Source organism: Castor canadensis, chromosome 3 (assembly GCF_047511655.1).
Source record: "Castor canadensis chromosome 3, mCasCan1.hap1v2, whole genome shotgun sequence".
Taxonomy (NCBI): domain Eukaryota; kingdom Metazoa; phylum Chordata; class Mammalia; order Rodentia; family Castoridae; genus Castor; species Castor canadensis.
The window spans coordinates 118,642,744-118,667,533 of record NC_133388.1 but is presented as its reverse complement, the minus strand read 5'-3'; the positions used below and the strand labels follow the sequence as shown (position 1 = coordinate 118,667,533).

The following is a 24,790-nucleotide window of genomic DNA, read 5'->3' as shown; positions in this document are numbered from 1 at the left end:
CTGAGAATTAATCAGCTTAACAGCTACCCAAACACACTTGAGGGCCATTTTACCACCTGCTATAACTAAGAAAAATCAGTTACCCTTAACAATTAAAGCTCTCTAATAAAGGTTACAGTCCTCCAAAATAAGGAAGGAACATTTTCTCCTCTCTCTCCTCTCTCTCTCTCTCTCTCTCCTCTCTCTCTCTCTCTCTCTCTTATTTCTCATCATGAATTAATCACTTGATTATACTCCCAGTAATAATGCAGAAAACTCAATTAATTTTAACATTGAGAAATACTCTGGAGGATAATTTGTATGTACTCACTTTTATCTATCTTCATTTTCTATTAACTGAAAATAGACAATGGGACAATTTTTAATAAAAGTTTTACTGGAAGATAACAAATACAGTGTACAAATTACAATGCCTTCTAGGACCCTTCACAGACCAGCCCATGCCAGGGTGCTGCTCACGCTCTGTTCTGCTTTTCAAAACCATCCCTCCTCTCAATTCCAGTCACACTGCTCCTTCCCTGTCTGGCCTGGCCCACTCCTGCCCCTCAACCAAGATAGACTCCAGGTATCAGTGACTGGGATCCCAGGCCTCAAGTCTGGGTCTTTCTTGGGAGTTTAGCAGCATCCAGCGACAGGACTGGCTACCAGCCACAGGACTGGTACTGGATCGCATTGTCATCCTCCTACTTGTGTGCATCACCTCCGCAGACAATTTCTACTTTCTGTGAAAGAAGACTGGGGCACAGAAGTTTCTGCATCCCCTGCCCAGTGCTCCAGAGCCTGCCATCTCCCATCCAGGGCTTGCCCCTTGCTTTCCACGATACAAAGAACTCTAGTTAAAAGACCACCCTTATGGCTTGCAGGGCATTCCATCCGTCAGGCAGGTTCCACTCTCACCTCCTCACCTTTTTATTAGGAATAGGGTGAGAGAGGGAGACATCCAAGAGGGAGCAGCTAGAAGGAAGTCTTGACATGAAGGAATCTTGCCTTCAGAGAAGGGGGATGGTTAGGGGATACTCCAGTGCCTTCCTTGCAGAAGCAGGTCACAGACCATGGTGGGAGTTAAGTCATAGGAATGCTTTAATGTGACTGTTAGAAATGTTCTGCTTCCCTCTTTGAACACTGGCACTCCTCTCTTCCCTCTAATTCCAGGAAGTCTAGGCTTCATCGTCCTCTGGGACTAGAATTATAATTCTCAAGGATACAAGTACAATCTGTCCTGAAAGCGAGATTTTTGTGTTAGGCTCTCAGATCTATACCCCCAAAATCAACAAGGTTGCGGACTGCTTATATTGTCTGAGTTTACCTCCTGATGTTCTCTCTTGGTATTTGTGAATGTGATTTTCAAGGTACAACCTTTTCAGCATGCCAAAGAAAATCAAGGGAAGGGGAGTATATGCTCCCTTAGTGAAGGCTACCTTTCCAACCTCCCATGTCCCTAGGCAGAAGGCAAGCACACCTGCCACAGTCTTGAGGTCCTCACCCACCTGAAGGCCCTCCTGCCATAGAAACTTTGATGCCTCTGGCATCCCCTGCATTAAAGGAGAAGGTGAGCCCTCAGTCAACCTGGCTTTCTTAAGAGAAATGTGTTAGAAAACAGGTGTTAACTTCATCTCTCATCAGAGAATGACAGTCATCATTCAAGCTTTGGTTGCCCTTTGCAAAGGCAGCAATCATAGAGCATAAAAGGTGACTTCGAGGAGCCAGGGGTGAAGCTCAGTGGTAAAGGACTTGCCTACCATGTGGATTTGACCCCTTGCATCATTTTTAAAAATTGGCTTTGAGTGAACAACCTGAGATCACTAAGAGAATCAGTATTGGGGATTCTTTTGTGGCCCATAAGCATGATGACTGCACTCTCGCCCCACTGTGTTAGGACATCTTCATATTACCCATCTGAATAGTGATTTTCAGAAAATCTCCATTCAGCCATTATCCACTGAACCACAAACACACACACACACACACACACACACACACACACACACACACACACTATTACCAGATTGTTAAAAGCAGTCCTCTTTGCTTGGAGCAAAGATTCTAGAACAAACAAATGAACAACATAGTAACAAAAAGTCTCTCACTGGTAAATCCCAGTGGCTACTCTAGGTTCTCAAATATATTGCTAACAGCTTCCCTGGAAATTCCCAGGAGGGAGGGACAAGAGTCCTGGTCCCCAAGACTCAAATTGGGCTTTAATAGACTACCTGATCCCAAGAGATCAGATACCACATTCCAAACCACTCAACTTACATTAACTACATTAGATGCATATAAAATATATTAAATTATATTTAAAACTAAGCAGAAGGCAAAAAGCAGAATGAATTCTGGTGTGATGCATCTTCACACGTACTTTCATGGAATTCTAAACTTTATAGACATAAAGCTACAAAATGTTTATAGATTTCCAAACCAGCCTATGACAATCAACAAGACAGTGTTGCATGCAAGAATTCCAACATATGCACCAGAAATAGAGCTCCTTCCTTCATCTAAACAGTACCCAAAAGTTTCCCCTTATTTATACTTGCTGGGAAATAGGACCCAGCTCCATCAATGTATTGAGCAGGCCCAGAGCTCTTCATCAGAGAAGTTTCAGAAATGTGGAGGTTGGGGTAAGGAGCTATGCATGGCAGATAAGGGCAAAATAAAAGACTAACCCATGGTTGTTCCTTTGAATGGGAACCTTTTCCAGCTCCATAGGACAATAGTTTTCAGACCAATAAATCAATAGGCCCATCTGGAAAGCTTTTATCAAGAACCTATTCTGAGACTTGATCACAGTCCTACTAAATTAGACTTCTCAGAAGGGGGCCCAACAATCCACAGTTTGAAGGATGCTCATTGGGTAATTATGATGTTCACATAGATTTTTGAATCCCACCCTAGAGCTGGGTGTGGGCTGCAATCCCAGCACTACAGGCAGAGACTAAGTCAGGAGGATCATGAATTTGAGGCCAACCTGGGAAGACCCTGTTTTTGTTTTTGGAAGACACTGTTTCCAAAAACCAAAAACCAAAAAACTGGTTTTAACAATAATGAAATTAGAAACTCATCCATTAGACAGTGGTTATACTCTGTTAACACAGCCTTTAAAATTATTGTTCAACATCTGGAGAAATTATATATAATCACACAGCAGGTTTAGATTGTACAAAGGCACAAGGAGAATCAGCTACTATTAGCACTGGTATTTTTTAAAAAAAGAAACCAGTGAGTTTTTCAAATTATATCGACACAAAAAGTTATCTGGTGAAAATCCTCAATAAAAGAATAACACAAAGCAGAGAAAGGGTCATGACTCACTAGGTAATAAAGTCACCAACAAAATATCCAGCTATTTTAGAAAAAAAAAACTAAATTAGCAGAAACAGAAAGCATTTGGCTACTTGCCTCCTAGGGTCTTCTCTGAAACATTAATTCAAATTGACTCACATTAGAGCAGTCAAAGGACCTTAAATCAGTACGAATAAATTAAAGCAAATCAACCAGTAATGTCTTGAAAGGTAAGGAAGGTCCCAGTGGGAGCCCACAGATTCAGTAGTAAGCTTGAATTGTGACATTGATGAAAGGATTAATAGCCCTCGAATTAAAATCCCAGATGATGCCAACTAGAAAAGGAGAAGGAAATTCTAAAAGAAGAGAGTCATTGATGGCCCAGATTTTTTATGATCAGTGAGAAATAAATACCTGGAATTAAAATATACATTAATGGGTGGATATGCTTCTAAAAGCTACAAAGTGTAAATTATCATAGTTGAAGGAATTCATACTTAAGTAAAGAATTTTACTATGATAAGAAATTTACCTTCCCACTGAAAAATTATCATTCTAACTTTTTATTTTTGCTTACCAATTTTTCTTAAAACAAGGAAAACCTAACAGGTCAAAATGAGTTGCTCTGAAATCAACTGAGTAAAGAAGATGTGCAATAATCAACTGTACTTTTTAGCCTAATAACTCAAATAGAGTGACAATTAGTCTTTTAAGTTCCTGAAAGGATATCAACACCAGAGAGGAAAGGAATATTTCTTTTTTACCTAAATACAATGGTCACTGAAACAAGGATAAGTGTACTATTGGGTATACCATTTTTTGTTGTTGTTTGTTTGTTTTTTGAGACAGGGTCTTGTTATGTAGCCAGGCAGACCTCAAACTCCCAAGTGGTAGGATTACAGGTGTGTGTCACCGCACAAGCTCTTGCATATAAACTTTAAAAAAGAAAAAAGGACAAGCAATCTATCAGATGTAGTCAAATTTCCAAACGAAAATATGAAAAGACCAAGAATCATTTGAGTCACTTAAAACCAGATTGGTCAGAATATTTAAACACCCTGCTTCTCCGGGGCTACTTACATGATGGTGATTATAATTTGCATATCATCATTGTTGTGCTGAGTTAATTGTTATTATTATGCTATCTTCCATGTACTGAGATAGACCTATGACCTAGGTTGGTGGGTGGGGAGAGTGTAGTTTTGTATTTAGGTTTTGGTTTTGGCTTTGCAGTAGAGATGGGTGAGCATGGTATCTTCTCTAGCCTTTTAGAGATCAGCAGCATCATTTGTTAATTGTCAGGATGAGTGGAGAGCAGTGCAATATGGACCACTGCTACAGTGACTGGCACATGAAACTCCCACCCACAATTACAAGTCTCATAAACGTCAGGATGCCTAACCAGTGAGTCACCAGCTACCCACACAGGACTACTCCTACTGAGAATTACAGTTGTGCACAAGGAAGCACCTGTGTGTGTCTCACCTATCTGAGTTCCACCTAAGGCAATGGGGTTCTAGTGTTCTAGACCCAGGTGAGGGTTCTGAGATTTTGACGAGGCACTGCACACAGTCCCACTGATCAAGATGCAGGTAAAGGTGACAGAGACAGCTTAGAAGCCTGGAAAAGTCAAATTCAGACTCAAGGAAACTGCAGCTGGAATTCACAGGGCAGGCAAGGTGCATTGGTGCAAAACAAGCTGGTGGAGAACTTAGGGTAGGAAGCAGAGCTTCAAAGTCTCTCTGAGCCACTTGAAAGGTGCTATTAGAGTTAGCCGAAGCCTTAAATGTGGATAGGAAGGAGCTGGTGGTGGGGGCAGGGATGGGATACTGTGCTAGTTCCTATAGTAAAGGCAGGAGAAAGCCAACATTTACAAACACCAGAGTCCTGTTGGTTATGAGACATCGTGGCAGGGATCTATCCCATGGATCATGATGAACATTAACCCAAACTTGATTCCAGACACCACTTTCACCCTTTTAAGCCATACCTTTAAAAGAGTAAATCAATAGAAAAACCAATTAATTAGGCCTTGATTTCCTTCCTTTGCCCATGCAAGCTCTGAATGGAGCACAGTAGGCAAAAAAACATACAATAGTTAGATAGAGATGAAGGGACAAGAGACTTTGATGATAATCTATAAACTATAATTTCACCCTAGAAAAATAAGAATTAGAGGAAATCCAAAAATTACTCCAGGTGCAGCAAGGTTGAATCATATTTCTGGAAGACAGTATGAAACAACTCTGAAAATTCTGTAGCCTTTTCTTCTGTTCCTTTTGTTTTGCCTCCTATGCCTTTACCTATAACACACATAGATACACACACGTGCACCTGTATACACACACACACACACACACACGTGCCTCCAAGGGAAGTGAACCAAAAAGAACCCACTTCTGTGTTTTCAGGGAATTGACTTTCTGTTCCTTTATATAATCCATCCTACCTTCCCATTTATAATAAGCCACAAGAGCCAACATATAGGGAGTAGATTACCCATGAGGTCCCAGGCTCACTCCAGGGACAGCAAAGACTGATTCGAGACCTAATCAGAGTCTTGAAAAGATAGAAAAGGCATAAAAACAGTCACAAGCTTTTGTGTTTAAGGGCTACCTCCCTTTGCTCCTTAGCAATTAAACTTGGTTATAGTCAACAGCTCCCATCATAATTACCAGAAGCCCATAGCAAGAGCATCTTGTTAGGAAGCTGTTTATAATCTGAAAGCTTTGTCTCCTTTCTCCCCATTATTGTGATTTACTTTGTAAGAAAGATACCAACAGCCACCCCAGACATAAGGAAGCACAGATTCTATATGTTATTGGATGAAGGTGTGGCAGATGCCTGAAGAAAAGGGACTGCCCAGCCAAGAACATCCTTGATGGAAAGAATCCCACATGCCTTGTACCTTGTGACTCAGGGTCAGCCAACACACTACAACCTGAGCAACAGCAGTCAGGCAGGCACATTCAACACATTTTATGAGGCAATAAATCCATTCACAAACCCCCCAAGAGTTGCACCCTGTTAGCTACAATGAAAGCTAACATCACTTTCCCCTAAACAGGATTTTTTAAAGTGATGACAGCCCACATTTTGGAGAGTTTAATCATATACCAGGCCAAACCCTGTCTTAAGGACATCACATGCCTTTACTCAAAACAACACACTGTGGTCCCCATTTTAACAGAGGTACAGACAGGCCATGGGACCTCCCCAGGTTACACTACTGGCCAGGACAGAGTTGGAATTTTTATCAATGCAGTCAAACTCTGTTAACTACACTTTTACTGCAAGATTCAACTACCTTGAATAGGCTATCACCTGGATCTATGCCAGTAAGTCCAGAGAAAGCAGGGAGTGAAGTTTTAGAAAGATCCCTGAGCCCCCGTAATTCAATTCCATCTACTTACAAATGTGAAAACTGAAACCCAGAGATACCGCATGATACTAGAGTTCACGCAGCTGACAATCTCAGATTATCAAGGATAAATGGTGCTAGGGTAACCTTGTTCAAATCATACTGTAGGTATCGATGAAATTTTTACAGTGCAACTTCCTGTACTAATAATGATTCTTAAAAATAAAAACAAAAGTAAGTATATAAAAAAGAATAAATGGTACTACAGAAACAGTCAAACCAGATTATAAATTTCTCAGGGATTAGGATCGAATTTTAGGGTTAATTTTAGAAGCACAGTATATAAAATAGTGACTACCTTCTCCCACTGTTCCCGTGGCTAATCAAGCATTTACAAAGTAACAGAGTAGAAAAAGCAGATTTTGTGGACAAGGAAACCAAGATCCTGCAAAGTTTTGGGATTTGGTCAAAGACATATTGGTAACTAAAACTGCATTTATGTTGAATTACAAATTTAATCTATCTATTGTTTTCTCTTTCTACAAAATTTGAGGACATACAAAGTTTGAGTCCTAAGTAAATAGTTTTCAAGGTAGTGTGAGCTTTCTATAAGTGAATAAGTAAGTGCCCCATAAGAATCCATGTGGGGTCCTGAATACCTCTCTCTGACACAGTGGCTCTGGAGCCTACCAGAAAGGATAGTGTGCATAGAGGAGAAGATGGCATGCCCCTGACATTGAACCCAGCAGTTCAGAAAAGCTATTATTACTCTGTGTTGCATTTAGCTACCCTTGTCCATCACCAATTCTCACTAAAGAAAATTAAAACAAATTTCTTCTAAGCATTTTACAATAATGAAATAACTGGAAACATCTTAAAAGCTGCAGAACTATACTTTAGAATCATTACTCTAAGATTTACATTTTTTAACATGAGACTTCCTTATAGGTAGTTTTTCAGACTTCTCTCAGGAAGAATTTTGCATTTGGTTAAAGGTTGCTGCAGGCAAGACCCTGAGTTCAAACCTTCCAAAAAAAAAGTTACTGCCATCCTCCACTAAAAAGGAAGTCAGTAAGCAGTTCAAATCAGGGCACATTCACCTTCCAGTCAAAATTAAACACCTAAGCATATTTCTAGGAAAATGTCTTTCACCAATATTACAAAAATACTTTGCAAACTAGTATTGTTCGTCTAAATACATTGATCAGGAATTGATGAGCAGCCAGGATGTTGAAGATCTGGAATTCATCCTCCACGGTCTTGTTCAACTAAATGTGTCCCCTCTCCTTATTAAAAACAAATGCATCTGAGCATGTATTTGACCTTCATTATAGTTCAGGCCAGAAACACGAGAAACACCCAACAAGACCAAAACCCATTATAGTTACTCAAATTAAGGTAACAGAGCTAAGAATTCTCACATGTCAGAAAGTCAGGAACTATACAATTCAATTTCAGACACTTACAAATTACATAATTTCATCCTGCTGAGAATTTTAATTGCAGGAATATGCTCTTAGTTTTAAGTGAGAGTGACATGCACCTGCCTAAGTTATATTCGGAACAGAGATTAGTGTTTTTGCAGGGTGACAGTTTCTTCTATAATCACAACTCCCAGAGGGGGAAATAGACTCTGAATTTATCATCAGGTGATACACAGCTGCTGGAAAAAGTACCAAAAGGAATGCCTGACTCCCCAAGGACAGCTGTCACTGGGCAACATAGGTCAAGCCACCAGAGGGTTGAGAAAGTACACAAAGGACAGACTTTTGATGGCTCATGGAAAAGTAAAATGGACACAAGTCCTCTTCAGACACCAGTCCCAAGTTCCAGAAGAACACTATGTCAACTCAAGATAAAAAGGCATAGACTCAAAGAACTGGAGAATTTAAGAAGCACCAAGACTTTAAGAAAATTAGTCTCTTCAACAGATACTGAGATTAAAAAAACAATTCAGCCAAAGTCACACCAGAAGGTTATGAACTTTTCGCTCCCCTCCTCTGTCCACAAGATTGATGGTTAGAAATTCTTCAGCCTTGTATGAGGACTATGAGTCCCAGTTTGGGCACTTTTTAAATGTACTTAACCTCAACTTCTTCATCTATAAAATGGGGGAGGGTAGCTGTGGCATAGATTGTTCTATGGATAAAATAAAATGGCAAAGTATTTAGCATAATACCTGGCACATTTTAAACACTAAAAAGCATTTTCTGAAAAACAGTCCTTATTAAACTCCCCATTTGAAAACCCCAAGAGTTGATTATATATATATATATATATATATACACACAATATATATATATATATATATATACACACACAATAGGTGTATATGTGTATATATATGCATTACATATATGTAAATGTAAATTAAGCTCTCATCTATTTTTAAGAGAAATGAGGTCTCATAAACCCTCATTAAATCCATCTTTTACCTACTCTGGAGGCCTGATTATTTAGCTGGTGAGCGCGGCTTTAGAACGTGATTAATTACCTAATAGTTTTCCAGAATTCCTTGCCTCACTATTTTCTTTTATAGAATTCACCACCACTAAAAGAGAACATGGCGGGTACTGTGTCCCTTTCCTTAAGGCACTCATGCACAAACACACACGTAATTACATCAAGGTGACAATATTCTCAACTCCAAGAATATAGTCCAGAAGATCTCCACGCTTAAACTTTGTTTTAAGCTGGTGGAAACTGAAGTTAATATGGAAACCATAAAAACTTCAATATTTTGCACCCACCAAAAACAACCCAAGATAGCCCACATGGCACTTCCTCCTCTAGTCTTCTACCAGCGCAATGTAGTGTAGACAGTACAGTGTCTACTCCGCTACAGTTCCTACAGTGTCTACTGAGCCAAAGTAACCAAGAGTTATGAACAAATAATTTCAATTTTCTCTCTTGGGCTTGCTAGAAGACCTTCCTATTTATGAAGACTTTTTGCCCTGAGTTTCCTCCATTTGCATGTTCCATACTTCTTGGATTCTATCTTGGTGATTTTTATGATTCTGACCCAGAGTTCCAAGTAACTCAAGAAATAGAATAACTTGAAGGCATGAGATGAAAAAAGTTTAGAGCATCACTACTGACAGTCCTCTGGTGTTTGGGGGAGAGGGATCTCCTGGCCACTGTAGGACATGTAGCAGCACTCCCATACTCTAAATACCACCAAATGCTGGGTGGTCCCTCCAAGTTGTGACAATCAAGAAGGACTCCAACACTGCTAACTGTCCCCAGGAAAGGGGAAAATCACCCCCACTTGAGATCCACTGTTTTGGAATGAGCTGAAACCTACACACTTCTCCATGGTAACCAAGGTTCAAAACCTACAAAATTGCCAATGGTTTTCGAGAAGGACCAGAGAGGTGTGGAATCCCCATCTCTTTTTCTAGAAAAGGGAAACTGAAAACACAGGTACTAGCAGAAGGTACTGCAGGAGCAGGCAACGCAGGAGAACAAACTGACATAAACCCAGTCTCTACTTGCAGATATTCTAATCCTTTTCTTCCAAAGGACTCAATAGAAAAACCCAAAACCCAACATATGTTTCTTCACCTTGAGTTCTTTACCTGAAGGCTTTGATCCTAAAATCTTTTAGTTTTTTAAACACCTTAGCCATTTTTAAGCATACAGTTCAGTAGTTCTAAGTATATTCACATCATAATAGAGCTCTAGAACTTTTTCATCTTGCAAAACTGAAACTCTATACCCAGTAAGCAACTCATTTGCCTCCCCTTCCCCAGAAACCACTGTTCTCTTTCTGTTTCTCTGCATTTGACACTTTAAATATTTTATAAGTAGAATCATACATCATTTGTCTTTGTTTGACTGGTTTATCTCACTTAGCATAATATCCTCAAGGCCAGCTATGTTATGTTATGTATCAGAATATCTGTCCTTTTGAAGGCTGAATTGTATATAATACACCACATTTTGTTTATACACTCACCTACTGGTAGACACTTGACTTGCCTCTAACTCTTGGATATTGAGAATAATGCTGCTATGAACAAGGGTATGCAAGTATTTCAAGGCCCTGCTTTCAATTCTTTCAGACATACCCCAGAAGAAGGATTGATAGATCATAAGATAAGTCTACTTTTAATTTTTTGAGGAAATACCATACCATACTGCTTTTCACAGAGCAAATCCTTTAATCTTTTGGAATCCGAGTTTTCTTGCCTGTCAAATTATCATTATTATAAATGGGGTTGAATGAGATGATCTCTAGGACACATCTTGGCTTTAATTCTACTGCTGGAAAGAATCAGCCAAGTGGGTCAGGATACCCCCTTTTCTGTCTGATCTCTCCTTGCAAGGAAAAAAAAATCACTGATCTTCACTCTCCAAAACCATTTCCAATAAAATCTCACATTGCCTCTAATCTCTCAATTCACCAGTTGTGTTCCTAGACTGTCAAGAAAGAACATGGGCAGAGTCAAGAAGGGGCTTTGTTTGCCCTTCTCCTACTTAGGATTGCATAGTTTGCAGGCTCACCTCTGACACCAAGAGTTCTACAATAAAGGAAAACCCAAAGATGCACAGCCTTTAGGAAGGGGAGAAGGATGAAGAAATGGTTCTTGCTCTGGATCATCTGGAAATGAACACCATTTGTTCCAGGTCATTCTCTCACTGAACTCCTCAGGGACTATAATATAACAAAATTGTGTGATTCTAAGAAGTAGCCAAAGCTTCTGAAACATCCCAAACCATCATCTTGCTTTGGCAAATGCAATAAGAGATGATGGTGGTGTTTCTGACAGAGCAGAACCACAATCAGCAGATGGTTTTACTAAGGGTGGCTCCAACCCCAATCCCAGGGCAGACCTTCCATCTAGAAAAATAAAAAATCTCTGGTCTTTTGTTTTTTGTTGCTGAAAATGTATACCTTGGGGCTGGGTACAGTGGTTCATGCCTGTAATCTCAGCTACTTGGGAGGCAGAGATTAATCAGGAGGATCACAGTTCTGGCCAGGAAGGGATGGGGAATTTATGAGACCACCATCTCAAACCAATAAAACTTGGTACAGTGGTGCGCACCTGTCATCTCAAGTTATGTGGGAAGGATAAATAGGAGGATGGCGGTAAAGGCCAGCCAGGGCAAAAACATGAAAACCTACCTGGAAAACAGCTAAAGGGGCTGAGGGCTGGGAGTATGGCTCAAGTGATAGACCACCAGGTGCCTAGGGTAAAGGAGGCCCTGATTTCAAACCCTTGTACCACCAAAACCCAAAAAAAATGTAGACCCTGGATTGACAGCTTCAATGGCCTCATTTAGGAGAGTATTATAAATGGGGAATCTGAGGTTCAAGCCAGATTTACAGAAACAGAATCTGCATTTTGACAATAGTCCCTGGTGGTTTACTCCACATTGAAGTTTCGGAAGAATTGTTCAAGCAACAGAGATAACAGAATGCATTGCAAAGGGAGGGGAAATCAATAAAATCAAACTTAGCTGGGGATGTGGCTCAAGTGGTACAGCACTTGCCTAGCATGCAGTAAGCCCTAGATTCAATCTCCAGGATAGCACAAACAAGCAAACAAATGATGTTTAAAAACTGTATGGTAGCCAGGCACTGGTGGCTCACGCCTGTAATCCTAGCTACTCAGGAGACAGAGATCAGGAAGAGCAAGGTTCAAATTTAGCCCAGGGAGGAAATAGTTTGCAAGACCTTATCTCAAAAAAAAAAAACCCTCACAAAAATTAAAAATAGGGGGGTGGCTGGTGGAGTGGCTCAAGGTGTAGGTCCTGAGTTCAAATCCCAGTAACACACACACACACACACATAAAACCTGTATCATCACACCACTAGAAATGTTGCTCTCTGTATTTGCATGTGGAGTAAATAAATCGCTGTGCATCCAACCAACTTTCCAATAGTGATCAAGACCCAGGAGTCATTTGTTTCTCTAGATCCCAGACTAATTTGTCTCGGACACGAAAAATGGCCATCACAGTTGATATAAATTCAGTCACTGCTAAGCATAAAAAAGAGCCACTTGTGACAAAGATGAACTGTCCCAGGTATGTGGTACACTCATGCCATGTGGTCTGCACCGGCCAACATCATGTGAGGGGATTCTCGTCTGTCTAGGAATCCCCTCTTCAAATCCCTCATCAACATTCTCCCCCATGTTAGTTTTCATTGGAGATTATTTTTTCTATTTAGTCATGACTTGGACACAGCCTTCTTCCAAAAAGGATTTTATGTGGCTTAAAAAGATAAACACACTGCAAACAGAACAAGAAAAATTAAAACAGAATTTAAAACTGGTTAAAATTCTTAGGGGAGAATGGGTATTCCCACTCTCAGTGTTTCCTTTCTTGCCTCTTCCATGCTTCCTTTGCCACTCCTCACACAGGAGAAGGGAATTAATATAATTCCTATAAACGGGGACTGCTCAACTCAGCTCTTCCTTCTTGCTTCTTGGGAGTAAGGATGCACACAGGGAGTAAAAGTTCAGCCCTGCTCCTTCTTGGCTTAGGTCTTGCATAGGCACCAACCCACATGGGGAGACCAAGCCAGCCACACTGCTTGGGCCCAGCATTGCCTGTTGCTGGACAGGCAAATCCATTTCATTGTGACTATTAAAAAGTCTCTACTTGGTCAAAGACACAAGCTACATTCTCCAAATTCACTTCTGTTGCTTTTAAAAAGTGGTATTTTGGCCACTGTATCGCCTTTTATCATATTTCTCAGTTAACTCAGAATTCAAGTGGGGGAAAGGGATGCTATTCATTGGGCTCTTCAAAATTCCAACCAAAAAATCAGCAAAATTAATGCTTGATGGTATTTGTTAACATTTAGGATACACTATTAATACTGTCCAGAGAAAACGTTCTGAATTTTCTGGCAAAAGAGAAAACATGACCTGCTCAGCAAATACACCAAGAGGCCAGTCTGTTCTCTAGAAATGTCTACAGCAGACATTTCTCCTGTCTTCCTCTGCTCTAAAGACTAGAAATTCTAGAACCTGTGTGCTCAAAATCATGTCAGCTAGAATAAGAAGATCCTCTCCTGATCAACAGAACATATTTGAGAGTAAGTGGACTCCTCCTCCTCTGCTCTTTCCTTCTGTAGAGGACAGAGGTGTGATACCTGAGGTGCAGCAGTTATCACTGAGGACAGAAAGCAAGAAGAGAGAAGGACCTGAACATCACTGAAAGCTGAACCAGCATGGACTGCCCACCCAGAAGGCTCAGGGGTCCAGACAAAGCAGCTCTTATGAAAGCCACAGGTAAACTTGGTTGTGTGGTCCAGCAATATTGAACTCAAAGGTCCATACGTTCATCTTTCTTTACTTATATTAGTAGAAATATATAATGATAGAACTATAGAACTATAGCACATAGATATAGACATAGATTCCAAAGCACACACACGTATACATATACATACATACATGTGTATGTTTATATATATGTACATACATATACATATATATATACATACATATATATATAAAGGGATGACCTTTTTTTCTTTCCAACTATAAAAAGGAAGGATAGAAGTCAAGCATAGTGATGCATACCTGTAATCCCAGCTACTTGGGAAATAGATGTAGGAAGATCACAAGTTTGAGGGCAGCATGGGCAAAGTTAACAAAGCCCTGTCTCAAAAACAAAATACAAACAAAAGGTGTGAGGTGTGGCTAAAGTGGTATTGTGCCTGTAAAGCATGTGCAAGGCCATGGGTTGGAGCTCCAGAAATAAAAAGAAAATTTTAAGGATGTCTATATTCAAAGAGAGAGAAACCTCCCCCCAGAGCAAATATGTATGCAATATATAATAAATGTGTATAGATATATATGCACACAGATATATTTAATGTTTGTATTTCTTAAGTCTTTTGTTTATAAAATCTCAGTGAACTAGAACAAGTAATTTCAGGTTGGCTCTACTTTTAAAAGCCTGAGAAAATGTTAAAAAGAAGAAGCGGTCAAGTGGGATTCATTTTAGAAACAATAAGTCACTCAGTCCTCTGGATCCACATATTCTCCACCCGCAGCTAAACGTATTTATAGTTGCAATATACACACTTGGCCTCTGCATTTGCAGTTTGCATACCCATGGATTCAGCCATCCACTGACTGAAAATATTAGGAAAAAACTTGTGCTTATATTGAACATGTACAGACCTTTTTGTCATTATTCCCTAAGCAGTACAGTATGACAACAATTCACATAACACTTACAGTGTATTACTGTTGTAAGTAATTTAGAAATGATTTAAAGAATACGAAAGGATTGCATAGGTCATATGCAAACTCTACGCCATTCTATGTGACCATGTGAGGCTATTGGGGTCCGTTGGATCATGGAACCAATCTCCCCTGACCCCAGGCAAAGACAGCAGTTACTTCTGAGTGGTCTTTGTTCACCAAACATTCTATCACAGTGGTATGTACCAAAGAGACATGTAGGGGTTAAACTGGGATACCACAAGCCCCTCAGTCTTCAGAAGAGCGTTCTCCAGGTGTAACCCGGAGGCTCAAATGTACATCACTTAAATGTTCATATATTAAAGGAAGGTGGTCATCAAAGGCAGACATGCAGAAAGTTCTGATAAAACTTTGAGTTCTCAGGAAATTTAAATTAATCAAAGTATAACATTAACTGTAACACTGATCAAAATTCTCCTGTCTGAGAATGATTTCCTATACAATATTTTGATCTCTTATATAATATTTCTTTTATCTCATTATAAAAAAGACACGTTTAAAAGCAAAGCATCTCTTACTCTCTCCTGCCCACCCTCTAGGATGAGTTTGATTCTGCTTTGACAAGTGACGTTCCACCTCTTAAGGTCTGCAGAACTCTTATACACAATGAATTCTCTCAGTCCTCAAATATGACAAGGGTGAGGGTGGGAAATGAATAATCCCAACTGGAAGCCGAGAATAGGAGTAGTGAAGGTTGTCCAAAGCCCTGGGTGCAGTCATTCATGGGGAGGAACTAAGTTATGGATTTTCTGCCTCCTTCTCTGGCACTCTTTCTAAGGTCCAGGGTCAATTCCAACCCTTCTCTGTGGTGTGAGCCAGGGGAACACCTGGGAAGTGGAATAGCTGGCACCCACATTTCTGGGCTCACAGTTGATCTGTTCCAATCATCACTAATCCTGAATATTATCCACTCAGAGCTGTGGGTTTTTCATTCTAGAAATTCACCCTTTTCTTCCTTTTCCCACCTGGTTGCCCATTCTTTCTCCTTTCCTTATTGGTTCATGAATTTCTTGCCTCCAAAGGATCACATTTTCTTTTTCTCCTTGAGATATAATTATAAATATTTTCTAGTTGTGACCCCACTTCTTAATACTGACTAAATTTTCTCTATGCTCTAGGCCAACACAAAGCCTCTGTCATTTAGTGAGTGCAAACCCTGCTATCTCTCGCCTATGACTACATATATTCCAGCTAAAGTTTCCAGAATGCTAACACAGAACTTTCAAACGATTAAGATTCACAATTACATTCCCCTTACATGTTTTTAATGTTACTTCAGATATTTGTTCCTGCTAATATGCTACTTGATTTTTTTCCTTTCTTTTGTGGTTGTAATGAGAATTTGGAAAGACTGAGAGGAAGATTGAGAAAGGAATGGGTGGTGAACAAGGTAATATAGAAGAGCAGCTTTGTGAGAAATAACTAAGGTTTTTAGACGTTATTTATTAGAAAATTCCATATCATAATGATTAATACTGCTCATGTTCTGAGAATACAGTAGTCATCCTGATCTTAATTTGAGGTAGTCTATAAAGTGTAAGTTAAGGTTTGGAGCCAAATGTGGTGGCTTATGTCTGTAATCCCAGCACTGAGGAGGCTGAGGCAGAAAGATCAAGAGTTTGAGACCAGCCTGTACTATACAGTGAGACCCTGTCTCCAAAAACCTTTACAATGTTTCCAGCATAATCTTGTTTGGATCATGTCTTGATCCTTTCAGGCCAGTTTTACCTTCTGTTCCACACCCAAACTGGAACATGGCACATCCTTCAGTTTCCATTAACTCTCAGGGCCCCTTGTCACAGAACAGGGGTTGGGGCTCAAGGTTTGGGGTCCCTTTGACTTGAAGGCCTTAAGCAAGTCCTTTAACTCTCTGAGCCTCAGCTTCCTCCTCCATAAAACAGAGAAAACCACCCCCACCTCATAAGGCCATTGAGAACATTAAATAAAACAACACATGTGAGATTCCTGGTGCCCAAACCACTGTAGCCTTTACTGAGATGTATTTAGTACAAAGAAGAATTCTCAAGGGTTTCCTTAAGAATCTGTTCTAAGGCATGCACTCATCAATTTTTTTTCAAAAAGCAATTTGGTCAGTGTATTTTTTAAAAGGAGAAAGAAAAGAAAAGAAAATACCATGTCTGTAACTTTCCTCCTGTGGACATGTCCCTTCACACCCTTGTCTTGAATTGGTAATGCTTCTTCAATACACTACAAGCTCCTCCAGTGCTGGGACTGTCTGCCATTTTTCATCTTCTCAAAATTAGCACAGCACTGAGGGAATAGCTCTGTGGAAGAGCATTTTCCAAGCACGCACAAGACCCTGGATTTGATCCCTAGAAACACACACATGCACACACACACACACCTATCACACTGCCTAGCACAGAATGTGTATTTAAAATACACTTGTGGGTGATGGGGGGGTGAATACAATCAAAGTACTATATATATAAATATATATATATATAAATATATTATGCTATACCGTATACTATATACTATATGTATGAAAATAGCATAATTAAAGCCACTACAAACAGTTAAAAAGTGGGAGAGGGAGAAGGAAGGGGAACCAAGAAACAAGGTAAATTTGATCCAACTACATTTTATGCATATCTGTAAATATCATAATGAAACCTCTTGGTAGAATTAATTCACACTAATAAAAATAAATACTTGGGGCAGTACTATGGTTTGAATTCAGGGCCTTGAGCTTGCTAGGCAGATGCTTTACCATTTGAGCCATGACCCCAGTCTAATAAAATTTTTTTTAAAAAACAAAATTAACAATCTAAAAACAAAATAAAATGCACTTTCTTTTCTTGTCTATAACTACCACCAGAAGTTCAGTCTCAAGGTCATTAGCAGATGGTCCCTTTGCCTGAGGCCTGTGATTTTCATAAGGAAACAAGGAAAGTTTGTGTAAATGATACCCAGAAGTGGGGTGGGAGGGACATACAAATTTTCAAAGTAAATAAAGGCAGAGATCAGTAGAAATATGAAAAACAATAGATTCGGTATCTCATTAGTCAACATAGTAATCTAAAGATTACTTAGGATTTTCAAAAGGAAAAAGTATATTTACAATGAGACATCTGATAACAATGCACTCAACGAAATAATTAAACTTAACTCATTAGTGAATGGCCTAGTATGTACAATATAAAATACACAACACTGCCTTTGAGGTCATCTGATCAACTGTCTTGTCTGAGTTTAATCAAACCTTAGAACTGGCAGTCTACAGGAAATACAGGATTTGGAGCAACAAGGTAAGTCACACCAGAAGGAAACAATTTGATAAAACTAGAATGTGGAACACTCTACAAGTCAACTACCCTATCCCTTCAAAAAGTCTATGTCATGGGAAAAGAAAAAAAGTTGAGGCACTGTTCAATACCATAAAAGGCTGCAATGGCAAACAACTAAAGACAATGTATAAGTGAGCCTTGAGTAGTTTCTGGTTTACAAAATTATAAGACTTTGGGGAGACAACTGAGGAAATTTGAATTTGGACTGGATATTTGATGATTTAGGTAAAGACTGTTAACTGTCTTACGATGTGTTTTCTTTGTAGTGTTGTGGATCAAACCTAGGGTCTTCTCCATGAGCCTAACTCTCTAGCATTGAGCTACACCCCCACCCCCAGAAAGCCCTTATTTTTAGAAGATGCTGAAGCCTAGTGGTGTCTGCAATTACATTTAAAGGGCTCAGCGCTCCAAGCATTCACACACACACACACACACACACACACACACACACACACACGTTGATAAGGTAAATAGGACAAAATGAGCCATTATGAAATTTAGGCAGTGAGTATACTGCAGTTCACGATACTGTTGTTTCAATTTTTCAGTATGTTTAAATTTTCATCTTAAGTGTTAGAAGACATGGTAGCAAGGTAACAAGTATTCTCTGTACAGAATGAAAACTTCTTTTACATTTCATAATAAAAATAAGTTATAAAGTTGTGTCCTGATGTACTGGGTCAGTGACTAGAAAGTCCTGGGACTCAAACACCATCTGTAACAGCTTCTGGGGCTGACGACTGGACTGAGGGCAACAAACATAGCCACACAGTCCTCTTACACTGAGTAACTTTCTCACTTCATGTGAAAACCTCATTATTCCCACACCAGGGATCCTGCCAACACATGGCGAGTAAGTGACTTGTAGCTAGTATTTGCTTATTTATCTTTACATTTTTTATAAACTAAGATCTTTTATCATGTTTTAGTTGGACTTCAGTAAAGAATCATAAAATAAAGGTCTCATGCACTGTGACAGCTACTGATCCTCCTCATGAGTTCACATCTGTCCTCTAGAAGTACAGTTTCAACAGGACAGGCATAATGTTTAGAGCCCATAATCCCATCACTCAGGAGGTGGAGGTAGGGGGATACTGGTTCAAGGCCCACCAGGAAAAAACAGGAGACCCTACCTGAAAAACAAACTAAAAGCAGAAAGGCTGGGGCATGGTTCAAGTGGTAGAACAATTGAGCTGGAGGCCCTGCGTTCAATCCCCAGTGCCACCCCAAAAAAATCAAAACAAAACAAAAAACAGTTTTGAAGTAGCAGGTACTGGAAAGAGCTGCTGACAACCACACTTTCTAGGAAGCAATTTAGCCCTAATCTAAACTGCCTGGTCTCACATTGGTACCCTATACTTAATCCAACCCAAGTCTACAAACCAAATTTGTCTCCTAAAGGAATGTCACTGAGGGTATTCAACTCACAACAAAAATAGCTTTGGGTAAACTTAGTCATTTGCTACCTCTCAGGTTTTTGTTGGTGCTTGATTTTTTAAAATAGTGATCTAGGTGATATGTAAGCAATATGGGTATAAGCTAATAAACACTGTTTTACTAGTCTGGCTATGACATTATTCCTACTGTTGGAGAATGACTACTAGAAGATAAACTTGACAAATTAAAGAGTTCACAAAGATAGGTGAGAGAGAAAGAGAGAGAGAATCTCAGAGTTCAAAGTTTGTATGACTTTGGAAAAGACAAATGTGAACTGAGTCTAAAAATTAGTTTGAAATACTCCCACAAATGGAAAACACACTGCACAGAAGCTAAAACGTAAAAGGAACCTTAATGCTTAATACATTTGAAAATGTGAAAGACCATGGTTCCTTTGGGTTTTGGAAAGAAAGTAATGAGTCAGATTCATCTGAGAGAACAGGAAAGTCTTACCTAGGTACAAGGAGGCATTTTCTTTCTTGACATTGTCATCTAAGTAGGTTGGTCCCAGGGTGTAAATAGGCGTGGAGCCCATTCCAATGAGAATCTGTGCGCAAACGAACAAAGCCACATAGACCCAGTGGTTATTTCCTCCTGAGGCTTTTGGACATGGGGGAGACTCCAACGTGGCGGTGGAGTTGCCATTCTGACACAGGCCATCGTTGGAGGCTGAGGCGTTCAACTCCTGAATCTGATAGGGAGGTGAGATGAAGTGAGGCAAGGCGAACAGCGCAGCCCCGATGGCGATGAAGAGTCCACCCACCGCCAGCCACAGGGGCCGACGACCCCTACCACCAAAATAGCTGACAAACACCACCACCACCAGGTTCCCGATGTCAAAGCAGCTGACCAGCAGCCCTGACTCGGAGCTCTTCAGACTGTAGCGCCTTTCAATGGTGGTGATGACACTGCTCAGGTACCCGGAGACCATTAAAGCCTGGATGAAGGTCAGGAAGCACATGCAAACCAGGAAGCAGCGGGAGTCTGCGAGGACCACATAGAGGCACCTTCTCTGCTGGAGCGTGGCCAGTGTGGGGGACATGGACACCGTTTTCCTGACGTCCATCCTGTGGGTCCAGTCCATGATCCCTGCCATCCCAGCCGAAGTGGTAGGGGCAGAGGGGCTGGAGGTCAATGGGTTCCTGCCTTGCTTCAACTCCTGACGGCCCAAAGAGTCCATACAGCCAAAGGCCTGCTGGACATCTACACTCGCAGGACTGAGTTTCTGCCGACAGGAGGCGCTGTTCAGGACCGGTAAACTCTTAGACCTTAAGGTCTCTGACTCGCTCTTCTCTTGCACAGCTCCTGCTGTGGCAGGTGTCTCCAGCTGCTCTCCTGCCGGGGGCTGAAGCCCAGTGCCTTCCTCCATGGCTCTTAGAATGCAGATGCGATCGCTGATCCCACACCAGGACTCCGGCGCTTTTCATCCACAGGCACTAGGGGCCGAAGCAGGGCCCACTCAGTCGTGCCCAGCTGTGCAGTAGGGCATCTCACCAGTAGGGAGGCGCCCCAAGCATCCTGACCGCAGGCGCTGCCCCAAGGTTCCGCAGCCGCGTGACCCGGGGACCAAGGGTCCACGCAGTCCTGCGATGAGCTCTGTTGGGCGTCCACCTAGGGACGGTAGCTCGCTGCAGGCACCTTGTGCGTCCAGGGCGCATCCCCTCAGCCACCGTTGCTTGGCCACTGGCCAGGAGCCAGGGCGCACTTAGGGACGCTATCCGCACATCCCGCCTGGTGATCCGAGGGGCGCCGGGTCCCCACTGCCTGGGCTTGCTACACCCTCGGATGTGAAGCTGTCAACCTGCAAAGTAGAGAGAGGACGGTCAGTGAAGGGTGGCTTGGGCTGGCGTCCTGGCGCCCCAGGGGCCAGCGCTAGGTGACCGCAGCGGTCCCTAGTGGGTTGGGGGCGGCAGGGGGGCGGGGGGAGAGGATCTAAACCCCAGAGGACGCAGCAGCTGGCGGCTGTGGTCTCCAATCCCTGAACAATAAGCAGCAGGCGGTCGGCAGAGCCTCTTGCTCATTGTCTGTGGCAGACCTGCCCCCTCCCCGCCCCTTTTGCCTTAAAGAGCGCGTTTGCTTTTATATGTTAATAATTATCAACCTGGTAACTCTGACTCAGAGCAGTGTCTTTTATTCCAGAGAACTAATTGCAACCTTTTCATACTCCTACTCTATTCCTTAAAATAGCAAATGTCCTAAAGAACAAAGGAAAGTTTCTTTTTACAAACACACAACGCATTCCCAGTTCCAATGAGAAAGAGAGAGAGAGAGAGAGAGTAGAAATGTGTGTGCACACTTGTGCGCTGACACATGTGCGCGACTGGATGTGAATCTGCTCTATCAGACACCTATTAAATCAAAGGCAGCAGCAAAAAAAGGTCAACGTTCTTGTGTCTTTATTTCCAACACTAAAAATAACCCAGTGCACGAAAGGACTATTCAATTACAAATACCAGGGGCATTGGAGGTGGTGGCCCACGCTTAGTCCCAGAGCGCAGAGTCAAGCGAAACTGAAAATCAATTTGCTTCGCAGATGGCTGGGGAAGCCACAACCAAACAAAGAGATGCTGGCACGCTGGCGCAGGGAGCCCACCGAGACAGGGAGATGTGCTATTTACTCGGGGAGGTGAACGTGGGCCCTCGAGTGAGTGGGCGGACACACACACACACACACACACACACGTATACGTGTTGGAACTGCTCGTGGGATCCACCACCCAGCCTGAATTCAGCGAGAGCCGAACACAGGTATGTTCCACGGAGTAAGCCCCAGTCCCTAATCTTGGGGAACCCCACTCCACCCCTCCTGCCGGGGTAGATGTGCACCAGATGGGAACGAACCAACCGGGTTTCACTGCGTTGGATTTCATTCTGAGACTCGTTTTTGTGATGCTGCTGGGAATAAAAGGGAGGAAGCTAAGAGAGAAAGGCAAGGAAGCTAGGAGGCCAGGGGTGGTCGCACCAGCGTCTCCCTAGGCTGTGCTGGGCCGGGCCGGCTCCCAGATTCCCCGCCCGCCAGGAGCTCACAAGTCCGAGCTTCCAAGACAGAGATCACCATGGCGCCTTCCCGGGGAACCCCACCAGCCGCTGCCCGCCTAGCCGGGAAATCCCGACAATGGAGCCCCTGTCTGAGCGAGCACCGGCCCTGCAGCGTAGGCTCGGATGGACACATGGATTCTGACAAGGAGCAGACGTGGAATTCCGGGATATCCCGCGCGCGCACGCACACGCACACGCACACACACAATCCTGGAAGAACGGAACTGCCGGGGACAGATCGCCACTCTGTCCCGGCACGCAAGCCGCCGCTACTCACTAGCGAGTCTGTCCTAGGTCTGCCTGGCTGACAATGGAGCCGCAAGGGGTGGGGACTACGGAGGGGCAGGAATAGTTGGTAGCAGCCCGTGGAGGCCACCTCAGTCCCGCGGATGAGAAATCAGTGAATGAGCCTGCCACTCCAGCAGAACTCTTCCCTCCACCCATAGCCTGTCACCCAAGCCTCTCCTCTCCAGACGCTGGCGCACAGAGAAGCACCAGGAGTGGAGCAGCAGAGCACGCAGGCGCGGGGACAGCCACTCAGCCAAGTCCCCCGGAAGCGCGCCACCTGGCTGCCTTTCACCTGCACCTCTCCACAAGGCAAGAAGCGCTGAAGCCCCAGCACAGTGGATTTCTAAAAAGTCCGCAGCTGGGGCAGAAAGCCTACTCTGAATAAAGAAATTATTTTTGTTCGTTTGTTCCGCGCCTTGTGCATGTACTGTGTCTCACCTGCCATAGTGGATTCTGGGGAACCAAAACAAAAAGATCCCTGGTGTGAGGAAAACTGCCTTGAGGAGAAAATACCCATTCAAATGGCTTAAAACAACCCAGTAGGTCTGTACAGCATGCTACTGGAGAATCTACTACCCATTAACCTTCATGTCCTACAAGCAAATAGGTGGGAGACATGCTGGGACAGTGCAGGGATGGGGCAGAGTAGAAGAGGACTGTAAGGACTGGTAACTTGTGAATTGTCGTCCTGGGGAACCATGACATTCTGACGTCCTCTCCAGAAAGTGGACTTTGACATGATGTGTAGGCTGAAGAGAGAATTCATGTGGGCACAGAGACAACCTAGGGGCAATTGTTACTGGTGGGTGGGGCACTCCAGACGTTCCTCTGTCCTTGGGTACAGCGTCTAAGATAAGGACAAAACCACACAGCTAAAGACCACAAAGAGTAGACAGTAAAGAGTGATTAAGTAGTAAAGGGTAAGTATATCTAGAGTTGAATGAGAGTCAACTACCTAAATAGGGACAGTATACCCCAAGGAAGGGCCAGAGGTTGGATAAGGAAGCCATCCAGGGCTTGAGATTTTATCCAGTAGGGTGGAGTTACTGAATGGTAGGAAATCAGGGCCCTCTTGTGGCCCTCCCCAAATGATTTGGTGACCCAGCAAAGGCTGTCCAGGTGTGGGCCATTATATTAATTATCAGTTCAGGAGTGATCTATTATGTCAATTACTGCTCCAGATGTGGACCTTTAGGAGTTTTATGATTCTGCCTCCTGGAAGGGAAGTAGTCTGGGAAATAGCCCTGGCATTTCTTCCTTCCAGTCTATCCGAAACACAGTCTTGAAGCAAAGGAGGAGGAATGATGGAGAATGCAAACATAGACAGCCTTCGAGCACATATAATCTAACAGCATGGGGGAAAATGGCAAAGTAGGAGGACTCCCAAGTTTCACCCCTGTAGGATGATGGATGGAGGAGAAAAATGTTGGAGGGAGAAAGATGACTCCCATTTTATATAGGTGAATTTGAAACACCTTTGGGACATCCAAGTGTACATATGCCATGAGCTACTGGACATAGGATGAGCAGGAGGTTTGGACTAGGGAATAGGTTATTAGCCATCATCCTGAAGGTAGCATAAGAAAGGATAAGCGAGTAAGGAAGATCATCCAAAGTGAGAAGAGATGTCGGCTAAAGATGGGGCCAGGGAACACTGAGACCTAAGAGAAAGTGAGGAAGCTAAGGAAGGAAATTAGAAATAGCAGTCAGAGAAGAATGGGAAGCATCAGAAAAGAGCCAGAGTCATTGACGCCAAAGGAGCAGACAGTGTTATGAAGGGAAGATCCATACAAGCCTGCTGAGAAGTCAACTAAGATGATAACTGAATGTGGAAAGGGGAC

At 42.3% G+C, this 24,790-nt stretch overlaps 1 protein-coding gene across 4 annotated transcripts in view; it reads right to left on the bottom strand.

Annotated features, from left to right (window-relative positions):
* Positions 1 to 23,148, bottom strand: part of LOC109698442 (solute carrier organic anion transporter family member 5A1) — a 137,875-nt gene extending 114,727 nt beyond the window's left edge. For 3 of the 4 annotated variants that reach the window (XR_012446316.1, XM_074068545.1, XM_074068546.1), the window contains exons 1-2: positions 22,939 to 23,148; positions 20,076 to 21,423 (exon numbers count right to left, since the gene is read on the bottom strand). Coding sequence is in view for 3 of the 4 variants with exons in the window: in XM_074068545.1 (XP_073924646.1) it covers positions 20,076 to 20,991 (916 nt within the window). In the remaining variant the exon portion in view is untranslated. Of the gene's footprint in view, positions 1 to 20,075; positions 21,658 to 22,938 lie in introns of those variants that run through there. The other variant, XM_020182665.2, reaches the window with a different exon arrangement.
* Positions 23,149 to 24,790: the final 1,642 nt, after the last annotated feature.